This window comes from Papio anubis, chromosome 14 (assembly GCF_008728515.1).
Source record: "Papio anubis isolate 15944 chromosome 14, Panubis1.0, whole genome shotgun sequence".
NCBI classification, from domain to species: Eukaryota; Metazoa; Chordata; class Mammalia; order Primates; family Cercopithecidae; genus Papio; species Papio anubis.
In genome coordinates, this window is record NC_044989.1 from 25,888,879 (window position 1) to 25,905,071 (window position 16,193).

Consider the following 16,193-nt stretch of genomic DNA (forward strand, 5'->3'; position numbering starts at 1 on the left):
AGATTTTGTAATTTTGCAGGATGCTTCTCTGCCTTCTATTTATGCTGTGCACAGGGAATGGGTGGCTTTGTTTTCCTTATTAATCTGTCTGATTTTTGTAGAATGTGTAAAGAGATACAGGTTTAAGTGGCTGTAATTTTTCTCCTGCAACATGGAAGTAATTTACCCCGCTCATCAAATGCAAGGTACTATCAATGTTAGGTGGAACAAGTGCAATTGGCTCTTCAGATGGGATTGATAGCAGTCACTAAATGTCTGAGAGAAGCAGTTAAGGTTGTATTTCAGATTGTAACTGGAAATCAGCCCTCTTGGTTAGAATCTTACCTGTTTCACCCAGACTTCTTATCCATTTTATTTTGTATTTTATATTTGTAATCTCATTAAAGGTGAGAGGATGGAGAAGGTAGTATCATTAGCTGCTTCTCTGAAATCCCCCACAGCAGTTCAGCTAGAACAGCTCAACCTCAGCACTACTGACATTTCAAACTGGGTATTTCTTTATGGCAGGTACTATCTGTGTATTATAGGATAGTTAGCAGCATCCCTGGCCTCCACTCACAGATGCCAGTAGCATCCCTCCCTCCCTAGTTGTGACAACCAAAAATGTTCCCAGGCATTGTCAAATGTCCCCCTGGGGGGCAAAATTGTCCACACTGAGAACCACAGAGCTACAAGGTAAGTTTAGGGGCATCATTAAACATAGACTCTGAAGAGCTATTAGGCAGCATAATATGGAAAAAGGCTGGCTTATGGCAATACACATGAAAGAGGCAAACAGACTTTCCAATACTTAGGTTGTAAGCTAAAAGAAGGACAAGATTTTAACAGTTACAATGAGGTTTTATGTTTTTTAATGAGGAAGAAGTGTGAGTTCCCAGAGATGGCATCTCAAATCACAGGGAGAGAGACGACCACTGAACAGTGCAGAGGGAGTGTGTGGTTTGGGAAGGGAGACCTAAACCAGATTTCTAGGCGACATCAATACGTGACAAGAAAGCCTCTATAGGAATGACCAGAGGGGTTTGGAAAAAACTCAGAACAGGCAGAACTTTGAAAGCCAAAAAGTTTTTAGTAGACATAAGGGCTCAAATGTGCTCAGGAAAGAAGAGGTTGAGGGCAAAACGGAATTAAGATATAGATCTAGCTCTATAGATCTTCAAAGCCTCTGTGAGCTTCGCACACAATAAAATTCACAAGGGCTTCCTGGGTAGAGTTTAACTTACTTAACATCCTTCTGTGGAGCTCCAAATTTATTCTTCTTGCACAGGACCTGACCATGGTAGAGTCCCATCAAGGCCTTTGATTCTTTGGTCATTACAAGCTCTCCAAATTTCTGAAAAGTAAAAGGGAATGAGAAAAGGTAGAACTTCACAGTCTAGGTTATATGGATTCCTTCAGTTCAGGTTCCTCTGAAAAGCAGAAGTAATGCATGTGAAGCCTGAGTTCCTGGGGATGTGGGGGAGGTTGGGGGTTCAGTGCTGCAGAAGTCTGTCTCTCACTGATGTGTCTTTTCTTTACTTGTCTCATCTGGAGCACTTTCCGACTACTGTATTGAAGAAAGTTTTGGATATAACTAAGCTCTCAGCTTCTTTACACCAGAGGTGTGGTAACCTTTTTCATAAAACTAGAGTCTCAGGGCCAGAACGAGCCTCCACAATCATCTCAAACCAACCCTCTCATTTTACAGATTGGGAAGAGGAGGTCCAAAGAAATGGAGCGACTTTGCTCAAAACCATACGGCCTCAAAGTGGCAGAAATGGAACTTGAACCAAGATAGTATGATTCCGAACTCCAGTTCTATTGTTTTTTTTAGTTTGAGATGGAGTCTCGCACTGTCACGCAGGCTGGAGGGCAGTGGCGCGATCTCCGCTCACTACAACCTCCGCCTCCCAGGTTCACACCATTCTCCTGCCTCAGCCTCCCGAGTAGCTGGGACTAAGGTGCCCGCCACCACGCCCGGCTAATTTTTTGTATTTTTAGTAGAGACGGGGTTTCACCGTGTTAGCCAGGATGGTCTTGATCTCCTGACCTCGTGATCTACCCGCCTTGGCCTCCCAAAGTGCTAGGATTACAGGCGTGAGCCACCGCGCCCAGCCTCGAACTCCAGTTCTTTTTCTACTGTAGCAGGCTGCCCACGTGGGATTTACCACTTTAAAAAGTAGCCTAATTTATGGAGAAAAAGTCTCAACGTGGTGGTTAAAGCCATAGCATTTAGGATTTGACAGACCCTGTCTCTGCCACTGCCCCATTGTGAAGCTTTCTTCATCCTTAAAAATGGGAAAAACAATACCCATTTTACAGTATTGTTCTAGGGGATTAAATGAGAACACTAGTAAAATGACCAGGGTCTCAAGGTTAGCTATTATTAATATCACTAGGATATACTGGTAAGATTACATGGTTACAAAGAGCATTTCAAAAGAATCCCTCTAATAAAGTTGGTTTCATGACCCAATAGAACGTAAAATGATAACACAATCAATGCTTTACTCATCTTGATACAGGACGTTTTATCTAATAAACCAGTGATTTTCAAACGTGGGCAAAAGATTTATCAATGGTCAGAAATTGAGTGAGTGGCAATAAGCATTATATACATAAAAAGAGGAATACACAGAGGATACCGAGCACAATGCACACAGTGAAGACAGTTACTGATTCGTGAAACTTATTCCTCAATTGTTCTGTATGTATGTTTATGTGCACTTGGTTATATTTTTTAAAAAATCAGAAATGCCCAACAAAACATCTAGTACCAGAAGTGTTTTTCTGATACCTGTCCTGAGCTCTTCAGATATTTTTTTTTTTTTTGGTCCTTTTACAGGTTGAGCATCGTTAACCTGAAAATCCAAAATCCAAAATGCTCCAAAATCCAAAACTTTTTGAGTGCCAACATGATGTCATGGGCAAGATATTACACATGTTATGAGCTGCAGTCAAAACTGTTTTATGTAAAAAGTTATTAAAAATAATATACAATATTACCATCAGGCTATGTGGTATATAATGTGTATATGAAATTAATTTCATGTTTAGACTCTGATCCCATTCCCAAGATCTCTCCATCATATATATGCAAATATTCCACTATCTGAAAAAGTCTGAAATCTGAAATGTTTTTAGTCCCAAACATTTTGGATAAGAGATATTCAACTTTATAAAAGAGCAACCATTCTTCAATGATCGTTTAAAACTTAAAAACAAACACAAATCACTTAAATCTGCAACATCACCAAGTTGCTAGAAAAGTACATGGGTAAAGCTGGTACATACATCTCTTCTGTCTTCGCCTTTTAGTGGGTACAAGATACTTCCTTTCATTTTCCAATTTACCAAAAAATTCAGTTTCATCATCTCTAGGCTCTAACATATAAGAAAAATATTTTTCTATCTTTGTATTCATTTTGTCTCAATAAAACCTGCCCAAGTGCAGAACAAAAAACACCCAAGTGACTTGTTTTGAAAGGATTATAACTATGTTCTTGCCCTTTGTAGTGACAACCTTATTACTGAGGGTAAGTTCAAACCTCTGCAGACCAAAGGGTTTTTTCTTTTTCTTTCTTTCTTTCTTCTTTTTTTTGGAGACAGGGTCTCACTTTGTCACCGAGGCTGGAATGCAGTGGTGCGATCTTACTTAGCTCACTGCAGCCTTAACCTCCTGGACTCAAACAATTCTCCTGCCTCAGCCCTGCAAGTAGCTGGGATTACAGGCGCATGCCACCATGCCTGGCTAATTTTTGTAGTTTTTGTAAAGATGGGGTTTGGCCATGTTGCCCATGCTGATCTTGAACTCAAGCTCAAGCGATCTGCCCACCTCGGCCTCCCAGAGTGTTGGGATTACAGGGGTAAACCACCATGCCCGGACCCATTAGGGTATTCTTAGCATCCACTTGCTCACTGAGATTAATCATAAGAGATGATAAGCACTGGAAGAAAAAAATTCTTACTAGGCTTTGGGTATTTTTTTCCTTTTTCAGCTTTATACAGAAGATTGGATCTTTAGTTTTCCTTTAACTAATAAAACATTGAAAGGAAATAAGTTTACCTGAGATTCAGAGAGATAACCAGCATCACTCCCTTGCTCAATTCCAGTCTTTACGACCTAAAAACATATAAAGCACTTGCTCAGTGTTGGAATAAATTGGCGAGATGTACAATAATGCTAAATAAAATTGCCAGTGTTGCTAGTCCTCAAAGAGTAAGTCAAAAGTCTAGACTAGAATGAGAAAGAGAAGAGGACTGAGGATCCGGCTGCCCTCGACTGACTTAATTCTCCATCTTTGAGGCTACTGCTAAATCAAGCATAACACGGAAGGAGAAGGAAAGACAAAGCTTGAATTACTCTTCTGGCTTCTGTCCTGATCTTCAAATGTAGGCAGATCCTGAACTTCCACTTTCAGCCCTTTTAGCTCTCTACGCTTTCTCCCTCAGATACATGACCTAGTTTATCACATTAATCATGAACTCTACAAAATTCAGTGTAACATTTGGGATAAGTACTATCCTAAGTACAATGGCAAGTATAAAAGATGAAAAAAATGACCCTGTACTTACTCACTATCATAATTTACGGGAATGACAAATTTTTAAAAATAAGCAAATTGACATCTCTAACTCTGACTTCTCTGTCTAAACTGCTGTTGCTTGAATTTCCCATAATATCTGAACTCAATATATCTGAACCTAACTCATAACCTCTCTTTGGCAAGCCTGTTGCTGCTTTCATATTTTTACTTTACTATTATATCACAGGGCCTCATTCAAAGTTCAAGCCTGAATTACTAAGACAGTTTGCTAATCCACTGCTGTACTTTGTCTCTCCTTCGAAACCATTTTTACCCACTACCATGCAAATGGCTCTCTATAATCTTTATCAGACAAAGGTAAAATTTCTCAATTCATTATTACCAGCCTTTTAAAATCTAACTTCAATCTGCTTTTCTTCAGACTAACATCTCATTATCTCCCACAAACACTGGTCTCACTAATGTTCCTTGAAGAGCCTGTTTTCCAGCTTCCATAACTTTGCTCTAAATGCCCTCCCTCCTTGGCAATACTTTCCCTTCACCTATCCTCCACCCAGCTTTCAGGGTTCAGGTCAGATCCCATGAGGCACTTACTGATCTCTTTGTCTCATGGTAATTGCTGCCTCCTCTGTCCCAATTATTTGGTATTAATCTTATGCTGCCTTATATCTCTTACAAGGCTATCTGCCTTAACACATATACGTGTCTAACATCCCCAGTCCAGCCTGTGAGATGAAGGCTGGTGGGGGCATGTTTCATATTTTATGTGCTTTGGTGCCTTCTGCTCAAAATATACTTGTTGACTGACCCATTCACCAATTGTGAAGTCTTTGGTTATATGCTCTCTTAATCTTTGACTTTCCCAACTGAAAAGTTCTAAGTTTTAAAGTCTACTGTTAAGAGATTTCTTGAACCCTGTGATCATTTTAATTATCCTCACTGATCTTTTGCAGAGCTTCTCTACATCATTACATCTTTTTTATAATTACAATGAAGAAGTCCTTGAGGGATTTTAGGCACTGACAATGATGTTGACCAAGAATAGAATAGAGCCATCAATTTTGTTTCAATTACTTTTTGGTTAGTGCCTGACACTCTAATGGCCTTGTTATACTGACATGACTTAGGTTCCTTTCCTGGTTTGCTGGTTTGTTACTGATAGATTTAAATGCATCAACCAATGAGTAAGTCCAGCATTGATTTTCCCCAAATAGATCACTTTATATGAGTCCTTACAGCTTGCTATGCCCTTCCCTTATTTTTGGTAAGGATTAATTCTACTTTAATAGCAGAATTAAGAAATCTAGTACTGAACATACATGGTCCAGAATGGCAATAAGGAGGAGTGATCTATAGAAAGGAAGGAAATATGAGAAAACTGGGAATATTGGGTAAGACTCACATCAATTATTTTCAGAGGTGCAGGATATAGGCCTTTAGTCTGCTTTCGCACTTTTTCTTCCACTTTTTTGTAAACCTGTTGCCTGACAAATGGAATAGTCATGGCATACGCTGTCAATTCTGTAAAATAAAATGCTTTTAGATATTTACTATAAAGAGCCTAGATTCCCTGTTAGTTTATCCTCTAAACTCTGTAGAAATGAAGTAATTCTAGCTATCTGCAAGAACTGCTCTTTATGCTGATACACACAATATAAATTTCAACCTATGCATTACCTTAAACATGCTAATTGATGAATGTTAAAGCTGGGCCTTGGGTACATGAGTGTTTATAACACTATTATCTAGTCTTTTTGTGTTTGTGCTTAACATTTTCTAAAATGAAAAGTTTTCTATGACTCAAGGGTCATCATAAGGAAAAAAAAAGGTTTTTAAAATTGGCTTTAACTGGCTAGCGTAAAGTTGAGGGGTTGTTACGCCTCCTAAGGCTGACTGTATGCTTTGAGTAAATAATGTATTTACTACTTCCTCATTTTGAATCTATAGCAAATAAAATTAAATTTCCAAGAAAGAAGCTTTGCCTTTGTTCTTTAACAATGATACTCACTTTCCACCAATCCCTTGTTTCTCTTTGGAGAAATCTTCTTATCAGCTAGTCCTTTGGCAAAAGTAATTGCAACCTCTTCTAGGTATTCCATTGTCCGTTCCTCTGGAGGTTTTAGTCCTGGTCCTACAAAAATGAATGCAACACTGGAATGCAAATCAGGCCTAGACCAGTCCCAGGTAGTGAAAAACCTAGGCTTGCCAAAGCCAAAGGCTCTAGCACAGCATTCCATTTTAGACTGGAGACTGGTAGGTGGCAAAGTCATAAACCATGAACTCAAAGAAGGGAAATTACAATGAATAGAGGAGCAATGATATGCTCTAGGTAGAAAACGTGGTCTTAAACTGTTTCATTTGGCTTCCACTTCTGAGTAGAATGTAGTACGTCACACACACAAAAGGAAAGTATTATGTCTACTGCAACCTGCATTCTTGATGCAAAACTGGAAAGAAAAAAGAACAAATCATGAAATCATTTGTAAAGACACTGGGGAACTATGGAAGTAACAAGGACCATATGAACTAAAATTCTAGAGAGCAAGAGCCTGTCTTAGCTGAACTGATGATTGCTGATCATTTTCTTTTCAGGGATATGTAATGCTTTTGGGCTTAGACTGAAGACTGGACTTGACCCAAGCAGAAGGAACGTGAAACCATCAGAGTTTTTGGTGGTCATGTACAACAGATTAGAAGTTAGAAGAAACCAAGTGCAAAGCCAGTTTTCCCCCAGGAACATTTGTGAAGGTCTAAGACAAGGAGGAAGGGGCTAGCTCAGAGAAGTTGAGTGAAATCTCTCATAGTATCATTATGTTTAATAGATAAGGTACTTCTATGGAGAAGGGGGCCTGAAACCAATACGCAACTGATTTTCCACACAAGGCCTCTACCAGATCTTGAACCTGCTTGGGGCAAGAGGTTACAGAGCTAGGCTCAAAAAATCTGAAGAACAGGTGCAGTGGCTCATGCTTATAATCCCAGCACTTTGGAAGACTGACATAGGAGGATTGCTTGAGATCAGGAGTTCGAAACCAGCCTGGGCAACATAGTGGGACCCCACCCTTATTTTAAAAAAATCTAAAGAACACAATTTATAGTGCTGTGAAAACAGACACCACAGACACCTACTAGGCTCTCAATCAAAAGTCTGTAAGAGTCACATTGGAGGATATGGCTAGGGTCAAAATGGCAATCTTGTGCAGTACTGTGGCACTTAGGAAACAAAACCCAACTGAGAGAACCCACAGCAGACATACAACCGATCTCTCTCTTAAGACACTTGCCCTATTTTTTTTTTTTTTTTGAGATAGAGTCTTGCTCTGTAACCCAGGCTGGAGTGCAGCAGTGTGATCTCGGCTCATTGCAACCTCTGCCTCCCAGTTTCAAGCGATTCTCCTGCCTCAGCCTCTCAAGTAGCTGGGATTACAGGTGCGTGCCACCATGCCCAGCTAAATTTTCTATTTTTAGTAGAGATGGGGTTTCACCATGTTGGCCAGGCTGGTCTTGAACTCCTGACCTCAAATGATCTGCCCGCCTCGGCCTCCCAAAGTGCTAGGATTACAGGTGTTAGCCACTGAGCCTGGCCCATTTGACCTATTTTGAAAATGTGTGGGGAAGGAGGAATAATAACTAAGCCCAAAACTTTGGAGTGACAAAAGTTCAGTGTCCATAAAAGTCCTAACACAGTCATAATCCTGAGGGAGGCCAGGGCAGCTGGAATCTGTGACGTGACATGCTGGAGAGCAGCTGCTGTACAACAGAAGAGCTCTAGCGCTCTAAAGAGGGGTCCTTGAAACTCTGGTCAAGTATTGTTCTGCACGTGCATGAGGGGAAACTATCTGCAGCTGAGGAAAGAACCACCATAAAAGGCATGAAATGAAGCAAGGAAAGAATGACCCATAGCCAGGAGACAGATCAACAAATAGACACAGATCCAGAAATGAAAAGAATGATAGAATGAGCAGACACGATGTTCAAAAAGGCTAGTGTAAATTCATGCCGTATATTATAGAAGGCAGAGGAAAACAGGCGATAATGAGGAGAAACTGAAGATATAAAAGTGAGTCAACCCCAGCTACTTGGGAGACTGAGGCAAGAGGATCACTTGAGCCCAGTAGCTCAAGGACCAGACTCGGCAAGACCCCGTCTGAAAAAAAAAGTGAATCACATGGGATTGGATTAACAGCAGGGATACGCTGAAGAGGGAAACATCAGGAAACTTGAATACATGGCAGTAGAAATAACCAGAATGAAAGAAGACCTAAAACAAACAACCCAGAGCTTCATTTTTGGGCAATATCAAATGATCTAACAATGTGAAATTGGAATCTCCTAAAAGGGGAGGGAGACAGAAAAATATCTGAAGAAATAGCCAAAGAAGTCTCCAATTTTTATGAAAACTATAAGCCCATATGTCCAAGATGTTTAATGAATCCCAGACATAATAAACTTTAAAAAAAAAACCCAACAAACCAAGCCACATCATAATCAAATTGCTAAAACCAGTCATAAAGGGAAAAATCTGAAAGCAGACAAGAGGAAGGGAAAGGCACATCACATATAGAAGTATAAAGAAAAGAATGACAGCTGGGCACAGTGGCTCATGCCTGTAATTTCAGTGCTTTGGGAGGCTGAGGCAGGAGGATCACGTGAGCCCAGGGGTTTGAGATTAGCCTGGGCAACACGGTAAGACCTTGTCTCTACAAAAAGAAAATTTTTTTTTAATTAGCTGGGCATGGTGGTGCATGACTGTAGTCCCAGCTACTCGAGAGGCTGACGTGGAAAGACTGCTTGAGTCTAGAAGTTTGGGGCTTCAGTGAGTTATGATCATACCACTGCACTTTAACCTGGGCAACAGAGCAAGACCCTGTCTCAAAAAGAAACAAACAAACAAAAAAGTGCCAAGATAAAAGTGACAACAGACTTTTCATCAGAAATTATGCAAGCCACACAGAATGGAGACATTTACAAAGTACCAAAAGAAAAACATTAGCTGGCCAGGTGTGGTGGCTCATGTAATCCCAGCACTTTGGGAGGCCGCGGTGGGCAGATCACTTGAGGTCAGGAGTTCAAGACCAGCCTGGCCAACATGGAGAAACTCTATTAAAAGTACAAAAATTAACTGGGTGTGGTAGTGGGTGCCTGTACTCCCAGCTACTCAGGAAGCTGAGATAGGAGAATCATTTGAACCCGGGAGGCAGAAGTTTCAGTGAGCCGAGATTGTGCCACTGAACTCCATTCTGGGCAACAGGGTGAGACTCTGTCTCCAAAAAAAAAAAAAAAAAAAAAAAAGAGAGAAAGAAACATTAGCAATCTAGGAAAAATATATTTAAAAATGAAGAGGGAAACAGACTTTGTCAGACAAATCAAAAGGTAAGAACAGACCTACACTACAGAAAACTCTAAAGGAAGTTCTTCAGGTTGGAAGAAAACCAAATCAGATGGGAATCTGGATCTACCTATACAAAGGATAAAAAGTACTAAAAATGGTAACTATGTGGGCAACTATAGAAAAGATCTTTTCTAATTTTTTATTCTCCTTAAGAGATAATTATGTAAAACAAATATACCAATATATAGAAGAATTTATAATGTATGTAGAAGTAAAATGTATAACAACAATAGCAAAAATGGGGAGTATACAAAATAAATGCATACTCTTTCAAGGTTTTGACACCACATGAAAATATTATCAGTTGAAAACAGGCCAGGTGCAGTGGCTCACACCTGTAATCTTAACACTTCGGGAGGCCGAGGCAGGCAGATCACCTGAAGTCAGGAGTTTGAGACCAGCCTGGCCAAAATAGTGAAACTCCATCTCTACTAATATACAAAAATTAGGTGGGCGTGGTGGTGTGCACCGTAATCCCAGCTACTCAGGAGGCTAAGGCAAGAGAATTGGTTGAACCTGGGAGGCAGATTACAGTGAGCCAAGATCGCACCACTGCACTCTAGCCTGGGTGATAGAGTGAGACTCCGTCTCAAAAAAAAAAAAAAAAAAAAAAAAAAGAAAGAAAATAGACTGTGATAGGTTAAAAATGTATACTGTAAAACCCCAGAGCAACCATTAAAAGGGAAAAGCAAAGTAAAAGGCCAGTAATGAAGATAAAAAAACCTTTTTTTTTTTGAGATGGAGTCTCGCTCTGTTGCCCAGGCTGGAGTGCAGTGGTGTGATCTTAGCTCACTGCAACCTCCACCTCCCGGGTTCCAGTGATTCTCTTGCCTCACCCTCCCAAGTAGGTGGGATTACAGATGCATGCCACCATGCCAAGCTAATTTTCACCATGTTAGCCAGGACGGTCTCCATCTCCTGACCTTGTCATCTGCCCACCTCGGCCTCCCAAAGTGCTGGGATTACAGGTGTGAGCCACTGTGCCTGGCCAATAAAAAATTATTAATCCAAAAGAAAGCAGGAAGAAGAAAAAAGGAACAAAGAACTGACAGGTCACCCTGGAAGGGTCAGAGGGTGCACCCTTCACCCCCACTGTGAGAAATCAATTTGTGAGGTGAGGCCCAGCATCTCTGCTCTGTGGTTGCTTTTCTTTGGAGGTCAGAAATTACGGTGGGAACTGCTACCATCAACTGGGATCCCTAAATGCAATGGGGATAAAGGAATCCCGGGGTGGCAGGGGCCAAGTAGCAGCACCATGCCAAATCAAGGTGGGCATGGTTACCATAATAAATAGTGGGGCCAAAGCAGTAATCAGAATAGTCAGACTTGCAGAGACCTATGGCATTGGGTAGTCGATCATGGCGTCCCTAGAAAAGAAATAGATGGGCAGTCTACTAAACTCTCACTTGATCTATATAAGCAGAAGAATTCTAGGTCTGGTCAACAGAAGTATAACTTGAATCACTCGAAGAGAGTCATGGCCCCTTAATCAATTCCCAGAAATGAGCTACTTTACAGATCCAGAATCTCCGTAATGAAAGGGAAGCTGTGTCCTCTTGAGGAGACTTTCCTGTTTATCTTTCTCCTACCCTTCCCCAAAGGGACCTATGGCTATTTGCCTTGCAGAAGGGGAAACAATGATTTTTTGGGGATTACCAGACAATGGCTTCTGAACTAACACTAATTCCAGGGGACCCAAACATCACTGTGGTCCAGTAGTCAGAGTAGGGGCTTATGAAGTCGTGATCAATGGAGTTTTAGCTCAGGTCTGTCTCAGTGGGCCTAGCAGGTCCCTGAGCCCATCCTGTGGTTATTTTCCCAGTTTCAGAATGTACAATTGGAACAGACATACTCAGCAATGAGTAATATCACTGTATTCTCTGACTTGTAGAGTAAGGGCTACTATGGTGGGAAAGGCCAAGTGAAAGCCACTAAAACTGCCACTACCTAGAAAACAGTAAACCAAAGCAACACCACAATCCTGGAGGGACTGCAGAGATTAGTGTCACCATCAAGGACTGAAAGAGGTAGGGGTGGTGATTCCTACTTCATTCCCATTCAACTTGCCTACTCTGGATAGTGCAGAAAACAGATGGATCTTCTGGAATGACAGTGGATTACTATAAATTTAATCAGGTGGCAACTGCAATTGTAACTGGTGTTCCAGATGTCATTTTATTGCTTGAACAAATTAACATACATCCTTGGACCTGGTATGCAGTGACTGATCTGACAGAAGCTTTTTTTTCTTGGTTATCCGTTAGTAAAGACCACCAGAAGCAGTTTGCTTTCAGCAATATACCTTCAATGTCTTACCTTAGGGGTGGGTGTATTGTTTTCAACCATATATCATAATTTAGTCCACAAAGAGCCTGATTACCTTGTCCTTCCACAAGATATCATGCTGGTTCATTACACTGTGATATTATGCTGAATGGATCTGGTGAGCAGGAAGTATTAACTACTCTAGACATGCTGGGGGTAACACATGTGTGTGACAGAAGGTGGGAAATAAATCCCTCCAAAATTCAGGGCCTCCCATGTTAGTGAAATTTCTGGGGATCCAGTGGTCTAGGGCATACAAAGACATCCCTTCTGTTGTAAAGGGTAAGTGTTGCACCTGGCCCCTCCTACCACAAAAAGACACGCAGAACACCTGGGCGCTGCTTCAGACTTTGGAGACAACATATTACTCATTTGAGTTGCTACTCCAGCCCATTTACTGAGTAACTAAAACAGCTGCTAGTTTAAGTGGGATCCAGAACAAGAGAAGCAGTTCTGCCATTTGGGCCATGTGATTCAAACCCAATGGTGCCTGAAGTGTCGGCAGCAGACAGAGATGCTGTCTGGAGTCTTTAATAGATCTCTATTAGGTGAATCACAACACAGACGCTTAGGATTTTAGAAAAAGCCCTACCATCCTCTGTGACTACTCTCCTTTTGGCAAACAGTGTTTGGCTTGTTAGTGGGACTTCGTAGAGACTCAAAGCTTAACCATGGGGCATCAAATTACCAGGTGACCTGAGCTGCCGATCATGAAACAGATGTTGTCTAACCTACTAAGCCATAAAGTGGGGTGTACATGGTAGCACTCCATTATCAAATGGCAGTGGTATATGTAAGACTGGGCTTAAACAGATACTAAAGGCACAAGCTGCATGAGGAAGTAGCCAAAATACTCCACGGCCCTGTTCTTTGTCTCTCCCAGCCTGCACCTATGGCCTCATGGGGAGTTCTCTATGGCCAGTTGATTGGCAAAGAAAAACTCGGGCCTGGTTTGTAGATACTTCTGTGTGATATGCAGGTTCCACCTGGAAGTGCACAGCTGTAACACTACAGTCCCTTCTGGGATGCCCCTTAAGGACAGTAGTGAAGGGACAGCCTCCCAGTGGGCAATACTTCTGGCAGTGCACCTGGTTGTCCATTTTGTCTAGAAAGAAAAATGGCCTGAACTAAGGGTCTACTCTGATTCATAGGCTGTGGCCAATGGTTTGCCTGGATGGTCAGGAACTTGGGGGAACACAGATGAAAAACTGTTGGCAAGGTGTTATGGGCTGAATTGTTTCCCCCCCACCCCATTCATATGTTGAAGTCCTAACCTCCAGTATCTCAGAATGTGACTATAATTGGGGATAGGGCCTTTAAAGAAGTGATTAAGTTAAAATGAGGCCATTAGGGTGTGCCCTAATCCAATCTGACTGGTATCCTTATAAGAAGAAAAAATTTGGACACACAAAAGAGATGCCAGAGATATGCAGACAGAGTAAGAAAGCAGGGCCATCTGCAAGCCAAAGAGAGACGCCTCAGAAGAAACCAAACCTGCTAACACCTGATCTTAGACTTCCAGTTTCCAGAAATGCGAGAAAACATGTTAAGTTTCTGTTGTTTAAGCCACTCAGTCTGGTATTTGTTATGGCAGCCCTAGCAAACTAATATACAAGGACACCTGGGGAGTAGGTCAGTGGACAAACCTCTCTGAACAGGCAAATAATGTGAAAACACTGTGTCCCATTAAATGCTCATCAAAGAGTGACCTCAGTCGAGGATTTCAATGACAAATTGGATGGGATGACTTGTTCTATGGATACCAGTCAGCATCTTTCCCCAGTCACTCTTGTCACTGCTTTATGAACAGCGGCCATGATGGCAAGTGTGGAGGTTATGCATGGGCTTAGGCAATGTGGACTTTCATTTACCAAGGCCCATCTGGCTACAGCCACTGTTGAGTGCCCAATCAGCCAGTAGCAGAAACCTACACTGAATCCCTCATATGGAGAGTCTCCAGGGTGATTAGGGAGCCACCTTGTGGCAGGTCGATTACTTTGCACTGCTTCTGTCATGAAAAGGGCAGTGCTTTGGTTCTTACTGGAACATTTACTGTGAATATCAATTTGCCTTCCTGGCACGCAATGCTTTTGCCAAAACTACCATTTGTGGACTTACAGAGTGCCTTATCCACCATTATGGTATCCCACCAAGCACTGCTTCTTATCAAGGAACCAACTTCTTAGTAAGTGAAGTGCAGCAATGGGCCATGCTCACAAAACACTGATCTTACTGCATCATTGGGAAGCAGCTGGCTCGACAGAATGGTAGGATGGACTACTGAAGACTCCATCACAGTGCCAGCTAAGTGGCAGTATTTTGCAGAGTCAATGTCCTCCATGATGCGCAAATGTTTTAAGTCAGCTTCCAGCATAGGGTGCTATTTTTCCCACAGCCAGGATTCGTGAGTCCAGAAATCAAGGAGAGCAAACAGAAATTACCCTGTTCACTATTACCCCTAGTGATCTAATCTACCAGCAAAATTTCTGCTTCTTGTCCCTGCAACTTTGGGCTCTGCCTGTCTAGAAGGCTTGGTTCCAAAGGGAGGAATGCTTCCACCAGGAGACACAACAATGATTCTACTGAACTGGAAGTTAAAACTGCCATCTGGCCACTTTGGGCTCCTCATGCCTTGAAATCAACAGGCAGCAGAGGGCGGGTACTGTACTGGCTGGGGTGATTAATCCTGATTACCAAGGGGAAATTAGGTTGCTACTACACAACAGAGGTAAGGAAGAGTATGTCTCAAATGTGGCAGATCTCTTAGGGTGTCCCTTAGTACTAACATGACCTCTAATTAGTCAGTAGAAAATCACAACCCAATTCGCACAGGACTGCTAGTGGCCTAGAAGACATTTTAGGAATGAAGGTCACCCCACCAGGCAAAGAACTAGGACAAACTGAGGTACTTCCTGAGGGCAAAGGGAATATGAAAAGGGGAGTAGAAATATCACCCTTTCCACACCAGACCTGGTACACAGTCAGTGCATTGCGGTGTCATCTGAGGGAGCTGCAGTCAAGGACTTGGGTCTCTGGGGCTGGCTAAGCTCTTACACAAATGTGCATTCCTAGCCTAGATGCCTTCTATTCCTAGGTCTTTTTATATGGGGACTTTGGCTGAGGCCTTCTTCAGGTGCCTCTGCTGAGACCTTGTCAAAGGAGGAAGGGGAAATCTTTTATTTATTTATTTTTGAGACAGAGTCTCACTCTGTCGCCCAGGCTGGAGTGCAGTGGCACAATCTCGGCTCACTGCAACCTCTGCCTCCCGGGTTCAAGTGATTCTCCTGCTTCAGTCTCCTGAGTAGCTGGGATTACAGGCATGTGCCACCACGCCTGGCTAATTTTCGTATTTTTAGTGGAGATGAGGTTTTGCCATGTTGGCCAGGCTGGTCTCGAACTTCTCACCTCAGGTGATCCGCCCGCCTCGACCTCCCAAAGTGCTGGTATTACAGGCATGAGCCACTGCACCCGGCAGGAAGGGGAAATCTTAAAGACACTTCTCCCAGTCTACTCCACTCTCCTCACCCAGGGTCCATAAAGCCTCAGGAACCTTTTGTTCAGGGCTTTTGCAACAGTGAGATGACACCCACTTGTATGCTAATCTACCAGATCCTCAACCAGTGTACCATTCCATGGGGAAAATGGTATAGGGAGGAGCTGGCACTTTCTTTGGTTTTAGCCTTTTGTGTAAACTATCATAGTAAGTGAATAAAGGCTCCGCCGTTACTTTCCTTTTGGGTTGTTTAATTATTTACTCTGACATTTGATAGCTCAGTTCTCTTTCCAGATCAGCTGAATACTAATCTGGAAATATGATAAATATTCATTTCTGAATACAGAAATGAATACTGTACTATTTATGAGGATTTCTTTCCTATTTTGTTATGAATGTATATAATTAACCAAATATTTGTGTTTTCTTCTCTAGCTCCTTATCATCTAATATAAGA

At 41.9% G+C, this 16,193-nt stretch overlaps 1 protein-coding gene across 2 annotated transcripts in view; it reads right to left on the reverse strand.

Moving 5' to 3' along the window:
- Window positions 1-16,193, reverse strand: part of HADHA (hydroxyacyl-CoA dehydrogenase trifunctional multienzyme complex subunit alpha) — a 57,861-nt gene that overhangs the window by 18,371 nt on the left and 23,297 nt on the right. For both annotated transcript variants that reach the window (XM_003908367.3, XM_009183825.2), the window contains exons 8-11: window positions 6,535-6,657; window positions 5,929-6,047; window positions 4,046-4,102; window positions 1,224-1,333 (exon numbers count right to left, since the gene is read on the reverse strand). In XM_003908367.3, the coding sequence (XP_003908416.1) occupies window positions 1,224-1,333; window positions 4,046-4,102; window positions 5,929-6,047; window positions 6,535-6,657 (409 nt within the window). The remainder of the gene's footprint in view (window positions 1-1,223; window positions 1,334-4,045; window positions 4,103-5,928; window positions 6,048-6,534; window positions 6,658-16,193) is intronic.